A 12,113-nucleotide genomic window follows, 5' to 3' on the forward strand; every position below is an offset into this window, starting at 1 on the left:
TTTTTAGCGCCCAGTGAAGTTCCAGAGCTTTGTTCATGGGAGAGACAATTTTGAGGTTACTTTCTCTTTTTTAAAGGTTATAAAAATAAATCAGTGTTTATAAGTAAGAGTGCAAACAGATGAAAATCTTGATGTGTGTTGAAAAGTGCGTCCTCTTACTTTTGGTTAGAAATGTGGTCTTCCTTGCCTGGTTCATGTTGCTCGCCTTTTAAAGACTGCTCAGTTCAACCTGGATCCACTCATTTTGATTAAAGTTGAAATTGGTGGATTTTTGAGGTCTCTAGTTAACGAGGCTATTGCTATCTTCAGGTTTTGACCAGCTGGCAAACTTGAAGGGGAAGACAGGGAAGTAAAGAAAAGGGTGTTAATTTTTTTACATTTATTTTTCTCAGCTGGTGTCCACCAACTAAGGATCTAATCCTGCAGATGCTAATGGATAGGCTGTTTTGAGGGTCATTGTAGACTTGGAGGCATTGTAAGTAAATACCGTTCACCAAAACATATTTGAAGGCCACTGAAGAATTGTTTTACATAGTCCTTGCATAACTATTTGTGGGCCATCAAATTAAAATGTTTTAAAATAGGCTTGCAGAGAAATCTACTTATGCCAATTCTGTAGGTTGACTTGTTTATTTGCATAAAATTTTATTTAGGTTTTTTTAAATACTGAGTAAAAAGAAATGTGGAAAATATGGGATAATTATGCTATTTATGCTTTTCACAGTTCTGTTTTTCATGTGCTATAGAAATGTTGCCATTATTTTATTTTAAGGTTAAATGCTGTAATCGTGTGGCAGTATTTCTTTGCAGGCAGCACTTTAAAGGATGTATGAATACTGCACACTGTGTGCTCAGACTTATTGTATTATTCCTGTGTGTATTTTAATGTGAAGCTGCTAAAGACACTTAAGTCATATGAAAAATGTGTTTTTGCAAAGCAGTAAATTTGAACCTTTTTTTGCATCCTTTTGATTTTTTTTTGAACTCAAGACTGTTCAGTGTCACAGGCTTTTTGTTCTGTTTTGTCCGTCTCTTTTGGCAATGGTGCTGGCAAGATTTGAGGTGGTTGTGTTTTTTTAGCTACCTTACAAAGGATTTACTCATTAGCCCTATTTTATGGGTTGAGCTAATTGTGATTTGTCTTGCTGAGCGGTATTATGTAGTTTGGGCCAATTAAGTGAATCCACTTACACCAGCGGATGTTGTTCCAATGTGTAATATTGATTTGAGCTATAAAAGGGGAATGACTTGTTTGATTAGATTTCTTTGTCTTAACAATGCTCGATCTTATCTAGTGTACCAAGCAAAAGTGTTCTCTTCACTGAGTTTTTTTTTTAATTGCTCCTGAGGTTTGATCAGCTGTAAATACATCTATAAGAGTTGCCCTATAATGTAGTTGCCCTATAATATAAATTCTGAAGCAGAATTAGGGGAAAAATGCAGCCTACAGCTCAGTATAACTGTGTCTGCTGAGTGAATATCAACTTGTATTGAGACCTGGGGATGTGTAGGCTGACCTACCCTGAAAAACTGGGACACTTGGGAATCCCACACATTTACCTCCTCGGAGATGGAGGAGAAGGGGAGTGAGTGTGTGTGTGTGTATGTGTTAATTAGGCATTTACATTGAAGTACATTACATCTGTCACATGATAAGCCTCAGAAACTGCTGAAGTATATAAAATCTGTACAAACTAGGCATTAAGCTCTCTGTTAGGAAATGCACGTAGATGTATTTTTCTTTGTTGGCTCTCAAAGTCAGCCTTTACTTTTTGGAATTAATAAATCACTATGAAACAAATTGGAAAGAAAAACAGTCTTGTCATGAACCAGATCCACATGAAGGTAATAAACTCTGGAGTTGCTGAATAATTATAATGCTAAGGATCTTCAAATTATCTTGGTGTCTTTGATTGTTTTATATATTCATATGCATTGAAAGTAAGTGGTTAGATTGCATATGCATTGCATATGAAAGTGGTTTAGTTCCTTGCCTTAAAATAATCTTTAATGCATTCTAAATCCATACTGTGAAAAAATTTGTGTTTCAGCATGCATATTTAATATGCATTGTAAATAATATAGATTTCAACTAGTGATCTGCAGCAGCTGAATGACTCCTGAAGAAGGTTATCTTGATTCTACTGGGTGAAACAGAGCATCTCTAGGAGACCTATGTATATTTTAGGTATAAAGTTATTCATTTTGATATCTTGAAATTATGATTATTTGATATACAGTTTTAATTACAGGGATAACTCAGATTAAGAGTATGGCTAGGCAAGAGAGCATGTTGCTGTCAAATGAATATATGTGCCACTCTCCAGGGTAAAGGAGAGCTAACATAAGCTAGGTAATTTGGGTACTTAAATCTGGTTCAGTGCAGTCCTTCTAAATTGGGTTATCTTCTGCAAAGCAGATATTGACTGTTTTGTGGTACTTATATACAAAACTTTGGGTTACGGATATATTTGTCTTCTGGGGTGTGATGGCAAGCCCTGGCACCAAACCTGGTTTATAAATCCTTCTGAAATACTGACATATAATGTAGAAGGATATCCAAAACAAATCGCTGCTCTTGTTATTGCCTCTTACTGCACTCTGCACCCTGAGAGCTGCTGCAGCCTGGAGCAGTGCTTGGAACCAGTCCAGGCCAAAAATGACTGACTAGTCAGCCCTGATAGACTCCTTGCTTTACTTGCTTATTTGCTGGAAATGTGGTAAAGAAACATGATGCTGTTCCCGTGTAAAGATCTGGCAGGATTTGCTGATTTAGGTGCCTTGCCACGAAGGTGGCTCCTGGACCTAAACTGTTTTTGAAACCAGTGGCTGTTTCTGTGCAGTTTGTTTCTGTATTAATAAACTTGTTGGACTTGAGCTAGTTCTTGTGGTCAGGAGGACTTGTGCAGTAAAATAGTTGTAGTACTTCAAATTGTTTCCAGTTGACTTTGTACCTTAATCCAAAAATAGTTACATGATGTAATAGTGTTCATTCTAATGTTGTTCTGCTAGGACTCCTTTGTTAAATTCAGAGTAGCATGTTAGTAGTTTATTTTTCATAGATCCAGAACTGAGGAGATGGTGATGAGCTGGTTGACTGTTTGTGATTGATTTGGATTTCCAAAGGTGACTGTAATTAGTCTGTAGGTTTTTAATTAAATGGAGGGTCTATAAAGTGCATATTCAGTAGGTTTTAGTGAGTATCTTTTTTGTTGTTGCTGCAATATAATTAGCCCTTATGAAATAGATTTCTTAAAATATAAAACTTTTACAGAAGTGAAACTGCTTTTAGACAATTAAGATGTCTTTTCATGATTTCTAATTGTTTGTATTCTCTAACATTGCAAGCCCCTGGTACTTGCTTGAGATGTATTTCGAGGCACAGGTAGCCCAATATGATTAAAACTTGCAGGATAAACCACTAAGCACTTTTTTTGTCTGCTTTTTGCAGCCTTTGTTGTCCATTCATGCTTGGGATTGCAGAGTCAGTTCAGATATTTATGAAAAAATTGCATGTCTTGAAGAACCTCCTTGGACTTGGTTCCTTGGTTTTGTTGACGTTGTTTTATGTGAACTAAAACAGAGTAGGAGAAATTACACCTCTGAAGTGTTAGCTGTTAGGGGCAATCGTGATTTAAGTGTGTAGGATTGTGTGATTTAAGTCGAGCACTTAAGCAATCCTTGAATTTAAAAATTTGAAACTTGTAGTGCTTGAGGAAGGGGAGTTGCTGGATTCTTTGAACTGCCTAGAAATAGTGCATTGTCAGTCAGCTTCTGCAGAAGAAAAGAAGAAGAATTACTATGTGAACTGGGCAGCAGTTTTGGTAGTAAGCTGAAGGTCTCAGTTGTCTGGTGGTTTCATGTAATGGCTGTTGTTACAGTGTGTGCTAGTGATTACATTTATACTATACTATAAAATCTATAGTATATTTGTGTTACAATATTTGGGATATTCTTCATGAGCCACAAAGCATTGTCAAAGAAATCTAAAAGCTAAGGGGAATTGTTATCATGAATTACTAAGAAGAAACAGATTTCCAGTTTGTATGTGTGCTGAGAAGCCCTCTAGATGGAAGAGCTAACACTGGAACCTGAAAATCTGGAGGTTTTGAACTAGGGCAGTGGAAATGGAGACCTGTTTTTCAAGGGATTTGCTTGGTGCTCTGTGGAGGTGTATCAGGTGCCATGTGAGTTATAGCAGGGTGTGTGCAGGGCTGAACTGGCAGTGAACTAGAGAAGGCACTAACCGTTTGCAGTAAGGTGAGCAAGGAGAAATGGCTTTGCCATGTTACAGGAGGATGTGGGAAAGGAAGAGTCAAAACTCCGAAGAGTTGAATAGCAATGAACCGTTTCAGAAGGGAGCGGGGAAAAAGTGCAGAAGACTGTTTATGTGTATAAAATTAATGCAATATCTTCAATGGCTGCTCTTTGTACTAGTAGGACTGTGTTGGTGTCTCAGTGTGTGGGTGTGGAGTTTCTCTCGTAATACCTAAAAGTAGCTAACCATGTTTAGTTAGTTCTTGCCTACAAGCAAGCTTTTGGTTTTGTAAAACATACATGAATTAAGCTTAAGCTTGAATGACTTTGTTTAGACACGTAAACCACATTGGACTTCAAAACAACTTTAAGCATATAAAATGATTACGAATATAAAAGTATCCAAGGGCCATGCTGTTTCTTGAACTTAGTGCTGCAAGAAGGATGACAGGCTAATCTTGATAGCATTTGGTCAAAATAGATTACTGACTTAGTTGTGGAGGTGTACTTACTAAAAAACATTGAAATCCTGCTGCATGATTGTCTGTGCAAGTTCTTAGGATTTTTTTCTTTTGGTTTTGCTCTGTTTATTGTGTGAGGCTACTGCTGTCGTGGTAAAACAAAACTGTTGTGACTTTACAGAAGCAATAATTCAAATGTGAAATGTGTGGCAATTACAAGAGGTTATTTGAACTCTCATATACTTGAGTATATAGCAAATTCTTATTTAAGAGAAGATATTGAAGAGAGACCTCCAGAAGGAAACTTGAAATTTGGTGGCAAGTTAATGTTCCTTTCTGGGATTAACTTTGTCAAAGTTCAGAAAAAGTCACTAAAACAGAAGAAAAAAATGGTTAATAAGGACGCTTGTTCTTTTGATACATGTTTATTTTATTTACCTGACTACTTATTTCTCATTGTATTGTTCAAAATACCATCTGAAATACTTGTCAGTGTTTCTAGATAATTGTTTTTCTGGCCTTACTTTTTCTGAATGAGAAAATAGTGTATGCAGGTTACTTTACTTGTAACTAGTTTGTTATACTCGACAGCCTTCATACTACTTGCAAATTAAATTCCTTTTCACAAAGAATGAAATTTCATGTTTATAAACAAAAAATATTTTTCTCATATGTCAGTACTCATCTTCTAAAAGAGCACCATTTTTAGACAATGTATTTTTAGTTTCAAATGCTGAAGATGATATCAGATAGTTCATATAATAGCTTTTAAAATTGGTAAGCATTGGAAATATCTAATTGTCATTCTAAACAAGTCTTACTGGCATAGCTAATAATCTTACACAGTTTAGGCAATGGCATGCTTTCTTAAATACATACTGAAAGGGAGCTTGCAAAAAGCAGAATGAGATAAAACTGGTTGTTTGGTTTCTTGGTTGTGTGTATTTTACTACAAAGAAAGTATTCTGAACTCTGAAAGCATGTTCAAGACCAACCTAATTAAACTTTTGTAACTTTTCTTAGAAAAGTTAAGCGTGCATCTAAGTTGTACGTAGACTTTTAACTTCAAACCTAGCTATTTTATTATTCCTGGTAAAATGTTGGAAATGTTTGTCCCTTTTGTATTTAACTAAAAATATTTGGCAAATGCATATAAATAAGGATACAATGGATTAGGAATCAAACATGAGGCTGCTTAAATAATTCTCAGGATTTTCTGGTTCGCGTGTAGTGATATTGAACTCTTTAGTCATAGGCTTTAATTTGTGCATGGTGCTGACCTGATGCTGTGCAGGGACACTCATTGCATCCCTTCATTCAATTCACTCTAATTATCCCCAACTTCCTGGGGAGCCTTCTTAGAACTGGTCATGAATGTTTGTTATTAAGTATTAAGATATTGGACTACCCTGGTTACATGTAACAAAGTAGTTTTTGTCTGAATTTACATATAGATGATCAGTATAGGAAGCTGAAATTATATTTCTCATGATTTTATTTAATCAAATTCAAAATAATGTATTGGAATAATAAAACATTTTGACAGTGACTTAAGCTCAGAGTTAAATGAAATGAGGTTTATTGTGCGAGTACTTGTATGTCAGTGTTGGTAATTTCAGTGTGTATTTTAGAGTGGTTACGGTATGTAAATTATCTTTGAAACAATCAGATTTGTGTGCATGTAACTGGGTGATGGTAATTATTTTTTCTGGGAGCATCTGTTAATGCAGACTATTGCCTCTTCAGGTTCATGTGAAAATGGCGGACGAATCTGTCTGTGTTGGCCCAGCTCCCACCAGCAAAAGCTACCTCAACATGGATGCCATCATGGAAGTCATTAGGAAAACCAGGGCCCAAGCTGTGAGTCTGAATGAGTCTATCTGCTGCAGCTGTTTCATATATAGAAAGCAGAAAAGCCAGAGTTTGTATTTTTTTTTTTTTTTAAAGGTGTAGGGGGGGAAGTGATTGAATATGCTATTCCAGTTAGTTCATGTCACATGAGTTAAATGTGTCTGAAATCGCTACTGGAAATCAAAGGCTTTGTAGCATCTGGCAGCACTGGTGGCTGATCCTGCAGGTGGCTGCTGGATTCAGCTTTCACACCAGGGAGCAGCTTCAGTTCATTTCCAAATTTGCTGGGGGAAAAAAAAAATCCCAATTAGTTTTGAGGGCTAACCCTTTATATGCCATAATGGCTTTTTTGAATGTTTTACAAAGTGTGTCCAGAAAGGCTTTTGCCTAAACTTAGTTTGAATTACTTTCTATGTTATATAAATGTTATTTGAAGGATAGTAAGGTAGATGGTACGACCTGTAATTGTTTTTGATTCAGAATGTTTACAAAATGCACATTAGCTTGTGTGTAAATGTGGGCTAGTCTGCCTTTCTTCTTCCAAATTGGCCAGAGATTCAAAGCTTAGCAGGAATCAGTTGGAAAAACTAATATGTAATTGTGTTCACATGCCTAATGTTCTTTGTTCTGTCAGTGAAATAAATGTATTATTTAGAGGTACTGTACACAGAGCATTTATTAAAATAAAATGTGTTGTTTATATATAAGCAACACTAATTACCCTGGAACAGTTTGATCAGCATTTTAATTTCTTTCAAAGATGATGTTTTGGTGCAGTGCTTTCAGGGGCCAAAATCTTTCCTATAAAGAAAAAATATTTTCTTCCCTTTGAGTTTCTGAATCTGGAACTCTGAATATGGAACTGAATATTGACTCTTTTTAAAAGAGGGGAATAAAAGGGGTCATATTTTTTCTATCAGAGTATTAGATCAAGAACCTTATGTGAATTGTGAGAAGTAAAATGAAAATTTTCCCATGCGCATCTCAAGTAATTACACAGGGTCTGTACTGGGATGTGTGTAGCAAACAGGGATGCTTGACTTGGACAACTGAAGACCTTGTACTGTGTTCTCCAGCAAGGGTCTCTAGAATTTGGAGCGATCTCTTATGACTTTGGACCTATGCACCGCTGTTGTGGTTAGCGCTGGAGATATTTTGGGATTAGGAGTACTTTATAGTGGTTATTGAGAAGAGCGTGGATGAGCATAGGTGTGGAAATCTGCAATGGAGCTAAAAATTTGGACAGAAAGGAGATCACCGTAGTTCATTGCTCTTCTAACAGCCCCTTTCTCCCTAGTAAGGAATGTTTGCTTCAGAAGTGGTAGCTCAACAGCTTAATTTAGGATAGATTAATCAGCGTGTTAAGACAGTTTCATAAGATATTCAACCTATTTAAATGCTTAGTGATCTACTTCACCTTCCCCAGTATCTGAAAAGGTGCTGGCGAGTTTGGTGTCTGGTTTCAGAACTCAATCAGCTTGAAATTTTTATTTATTTTTTTTTGTCTTCCAAGGTACACCCAGGATATGGATTTCTTTCAGAAAATAAGGAATTTGCTAGACGTTTGGTAAGTTATTTCTATTTGCTTGGCTGTGACTGCTGCACTAGGTGGCATATATTCATTCCAAGGTATCTGAGGAATTGGGATAACTTAAATCAGATCTAAAAGATACCATAAGATAGGAGATTTCAGTATGCTTTTTGTGCATGTGGACTTCTTGCACTTTGAGAGTGTTGAGGGTGTAATTGCAGCCTGTGTTTTCTCTTGGGAAAAGAGGATGTGCCTGTTTGTAAGAACTTTATCCAGGATGTAAGAACCTTTTGGCATTTTCACTTATGCCTATACTGTTTATGAGGCTGCTCTGCAAAACTGGGTCACTGAAATCATCTAGGTTAAAAAGTCTGTGGTTTTAAGTGATCATTTTGGCGATTCATAGCACAGCTGGTGAACAGCTGTATCAGCAGCCCTGAGAAGGTGCTGAACTGCACTTCAGGATGGGAATAGAAAGCTGTTTAAAAACTGGCTTCTCTTCTGGTGGTATTTTATCTTGGAGATGCATTCTCTGAAAGGCCCAAAGAGCCAAGAGGGTGCTGTTTTCACTTCATGTCTGAATTTATAAAAATTACTGTTCAAAACCTCTTTAGTTCAGTAGGGTTTTTATATATCACAAACTGATAAATGGTCTTTTTACTGATTTGATTTTTTTCCAAAAGCTTTCATGCAGCTGCTTATAAATGTGAGCATTGCTAGGAGAAAGTTACATGCACAATGTTTAAACAAAGTCCTGAGTGGATACTGTATGTGTAATCACTGCAGATCATAAGTTACTGTCTATTGGCTTTGCTCAAAATAAGGACAAGCACATATTATATTGAAGTTTACAGTAAAAAGCCATTGCAGCTACCAGCTTTGTTACTGAGTAAACAAAACGTATAGCCGAAGAAACATCTTGTTTTACAGGCAGCAAGATAAATTTGTTTCTGCTTTTGAGAATGATTTGCACCTTTTTGATTCAGGGTTAAAAACTTAGATGAAGAAAGTGATTCTAAAGCAATAGCTATTTTGTCTTTAGCATTTGTGGAACAGGTCTTGTTTCCACATATCTTCCTTAACTATGTCCCTTTTGGCTTGAGTTCTATCTGTAATACAGATTCTTACTGTGTAGTTGATTATTTGGTGTTAGAGAGCACCTCCTGCTTATTAAGGAGCCTATTGGAGAATGAAAAAATTTTATACTTCACAGTTGCAGGAATTTTTTTTTTTTTTTTAAGCCCCTAGATAAAATCAAGTGCAGATCCTATGTGATGCTGAATAATCCTGCCAGGTGCTGGTGATGTTTAAGTTGAAAGGAATTCTAAACACTTGGTGTTTGCCAGGATTTACCAGATCTGGGGTAATCTCTTACATGTTATTTTCAAGTTTAGCAGCTTTCTTTTATCGCTATTCTGCTTCACATACCAGAGGCTCTTTTACAGGGACGATTCCTGGCTTAATTGATAACAAACACTGTTCTCACTGGATTAGACCAGCAGGATAACTGGCTTTAGTTGACAGTTCCTGTTTTTTAAATAACAAAAAAGTTAATGAAACAGAAGTGCTTGCATATGCTATTTTGCTTTTTATTTTACTGACAAACTTTGAAATTTGGTAGTTATTACTCTGAACTGGGTGCATATCCTAGTAGTGCGGTTATTTGGTGATGTGATAGTCTGGAACACTACTTTTTGGCAGGATTAAGAAGAAACGGAGGAAGTACAAACATCCTTGTAGATCCCCTCCCCCTTTATATTTCTCATCTTTTCACTTGGAATCTAGGAACAGTTTATGAACAATTTCCTGAAATAATGTGGTGACTAGAAACATGTTTGAGTTTGGGTTGGTGCTACAGTCTCAAAATAGCTTTAATTATGTTTCAGAAACCTGGTGTGTTCAATTCTCTAAAAATATACTAAAACAAGGTAATGCTACTTTGCTTTCTGAAATGCACTATTTAAAGTCTCAAGACATAATTATGCTTCCCTTGTTGTAAGTTGCTCTAGAAGATCAGACCCCTGGTGAGAACTGGTGAAGTGATCTGTCTTTTTATCACTCGGGCTGCTTGTATTTTTTCAAGACGTCCTGATTAATATAGTTAAGAAGAAGACTTTCCTACTGTTTCTTTTCTTTATTAAAGAAGTAACAAATGTTTTTAAGCTGTTGTGAAGTCCCTTTCTTTGTGCTTATACTATTTTGTTCTTTTCTACTCAAAGTAGCGATGCAAGTTGTGAAACCTGGGCTTATTTCCTCGTGTGTACCTGTACTTTTAAACCAAAGTACTTAAATGCAGAAACCAGGAAGTAGGGTAAAATTTCTGAACTTGTCAGTCTATCTGTAAGAGCGGTAATGAGCTCAAAAGAAAGCTTTGTCTTCAGTTAACATGTGGAGGGTCAGTTCACGTGTAATCCCACTTGTGATTTGAACAAAAGCTTGTCTTTTTGTTCATTATTATCTGAATGATTTGTGGAATAGCATACAGCTATAGGCAGTACTTTTGAAGAATTTGATGGATATGTTTAGAGTATTGAAAATTGCTGGTCTTTATTGTTCTTTATCAGAAAAGTAATCAGTGGATGAACATCTGGCATATTGTTCGTTTTGATCCAGTAAGATCCCTCTTCATGTGTATTTATTTTGTTTGCTGTTGATGGCTGACAGAAAAGAGATCCATGGCATTTATATTGAGTGTCAAAGATTTCATAAAGACTGTCAAAGATTCCATAAACATTAAGATAAATTTCCTAAAGATTGGTATTTGAACGTGGAATCTTGTGATGAACTTACAATAATGCTCATAACACTTAAGTGGAATGACAAAACATGGATTTGTGCAAATGTTTCTTAGAATCAGTGTGTAAGTTGGTACTTGTAGTTTATGCATGCAAATGTATTTTCATCTAAGTAATTTCTGTCGTTCAAGGAATAATGCATAACATTCAATACTGTCATAAATGTAAAGGTGACGCTAAAATCTTTTGCCACATTAAAAAAAAAAAATTGCCAGTATCTTTTTCCAGATGCTATGCAGAGCTGCAAGACCAATTCTTCTTTGTGCTTTAGAAGAATTTGCTAGTGATCTCTATATTTAGGTTAGCTTGCTTATTGTTTCCTGTTATAAAATTAATGCAGAGCCTTTCTGAGAAGCACTGTCACCTCTGTTGTCTCTGGCAGGCCTTTGGAATTGGGGAAGGAGAAAGACCTGTGAGACTAAGATGAGCCTTTTGTTTTGGTTGGCCTGTAGTTGAAAGATACAGTTTTCTGAAACTGCCATTTTTCTTTTCTTGCTTGCAGATGTCCAGGGCAGCTGTTTTGGTGGGGGATGGGAGTGCTGAGTCAGATCTCCTCACCTGTTGAATAGTTTGGGATTGACCCATGGTCACAGTGACTCTGTTTCCTTTTTTTTTTTTAAATTTTTTAATATGGGAGAGATAAGAGTGAGAGAAAGGAAGTGTGTAACTGGGTTGCACAGTCATTATTCTAGAGTCAGTGCTGCTTCTTGTGGTCTAGCTGATGTTAGCAGCAAGTAGTTGAGATTATTTATGTTTGTGCTTCCTTGTAATGATTACAAACTTGAACCATGGTCCGTGGTGACTCCGTGTGTCAGTTGGTCACAGTGGGATCGGTTTCTTTTTAATTAAATGAAAAATGCAAATGAACTTCACTTTCCCAACTGCCATGAAAGTCTCTTGGGAAGCTACTGTTAAAAAGAAAACAAACAAAAAATCAGCTAAATAATTCCTTTGCAAAGTATATGAAAAAAACCCAGTTTTCAAGATCATAAACCTTCATAGACATGTGTCCAAGACACTAAAATACTATGATAGGGTTCCTACTTTCATAAAAGGTGGTGCGTTGTGGTGTATTTTCTCCAGGAAAATTATTTAATACTTACATAGAACAATTTCAAAATGATAAGAGTTAAAGCTAAAAACGCGACCTTTATCTGGAATATTCTTTTTTGAGTGTAGCTGTGACAATGTTCTGATGCTCTGTTTCTTGACAAAAAA

At 36.2% G+C, this 12,113-nt stretch overlaps 1 protein-coding gene across 1 annotated transcript in view; it reads left to right on the forward strand.

The window, feature by feature from the left end:
• The window catches only part of PCCA (propionyl-CoA carboxylase subunit alpha), a gene marked incomplete at its 3' end in the record, with an annotated part of 260,224 nt that overhangs the window by 34,064 nt on the left and 214,047 nt on the right, over positions 1-12,113 (forward strand). The window contains exons 5-6 of the mRNA XM_027880315.1: positions 6,465-6,578; positions 8,083-8,136. Coding sequence (XP_027736116.1) covers positions 6,465-6,578; positions 8,083-8,136 — 168 coding nt within the window. The remainder of the gene's footprint in view (positions 1-6,464; positions 6,579-8,082; positions 8,137-12,113) is intronic.

Source organism: Empidonax traillii, unplaced genomic scaffold (assembly GCF_003031625.1).
Source record: "Empidonax traillii isolate 1590-97213 ecotype Southwest subspecies unplaced genomic scaffold, ASM303162v1 scaffold68:size1967880, whole genome shotgun sequence".
Taxonomy (NCBI): domain Eukaryota; kingdom Metazoa; phylum Chordata; class Aves; order Passeriformes; family Tyrannidae; genus Empidonax; species Empidonax traillii.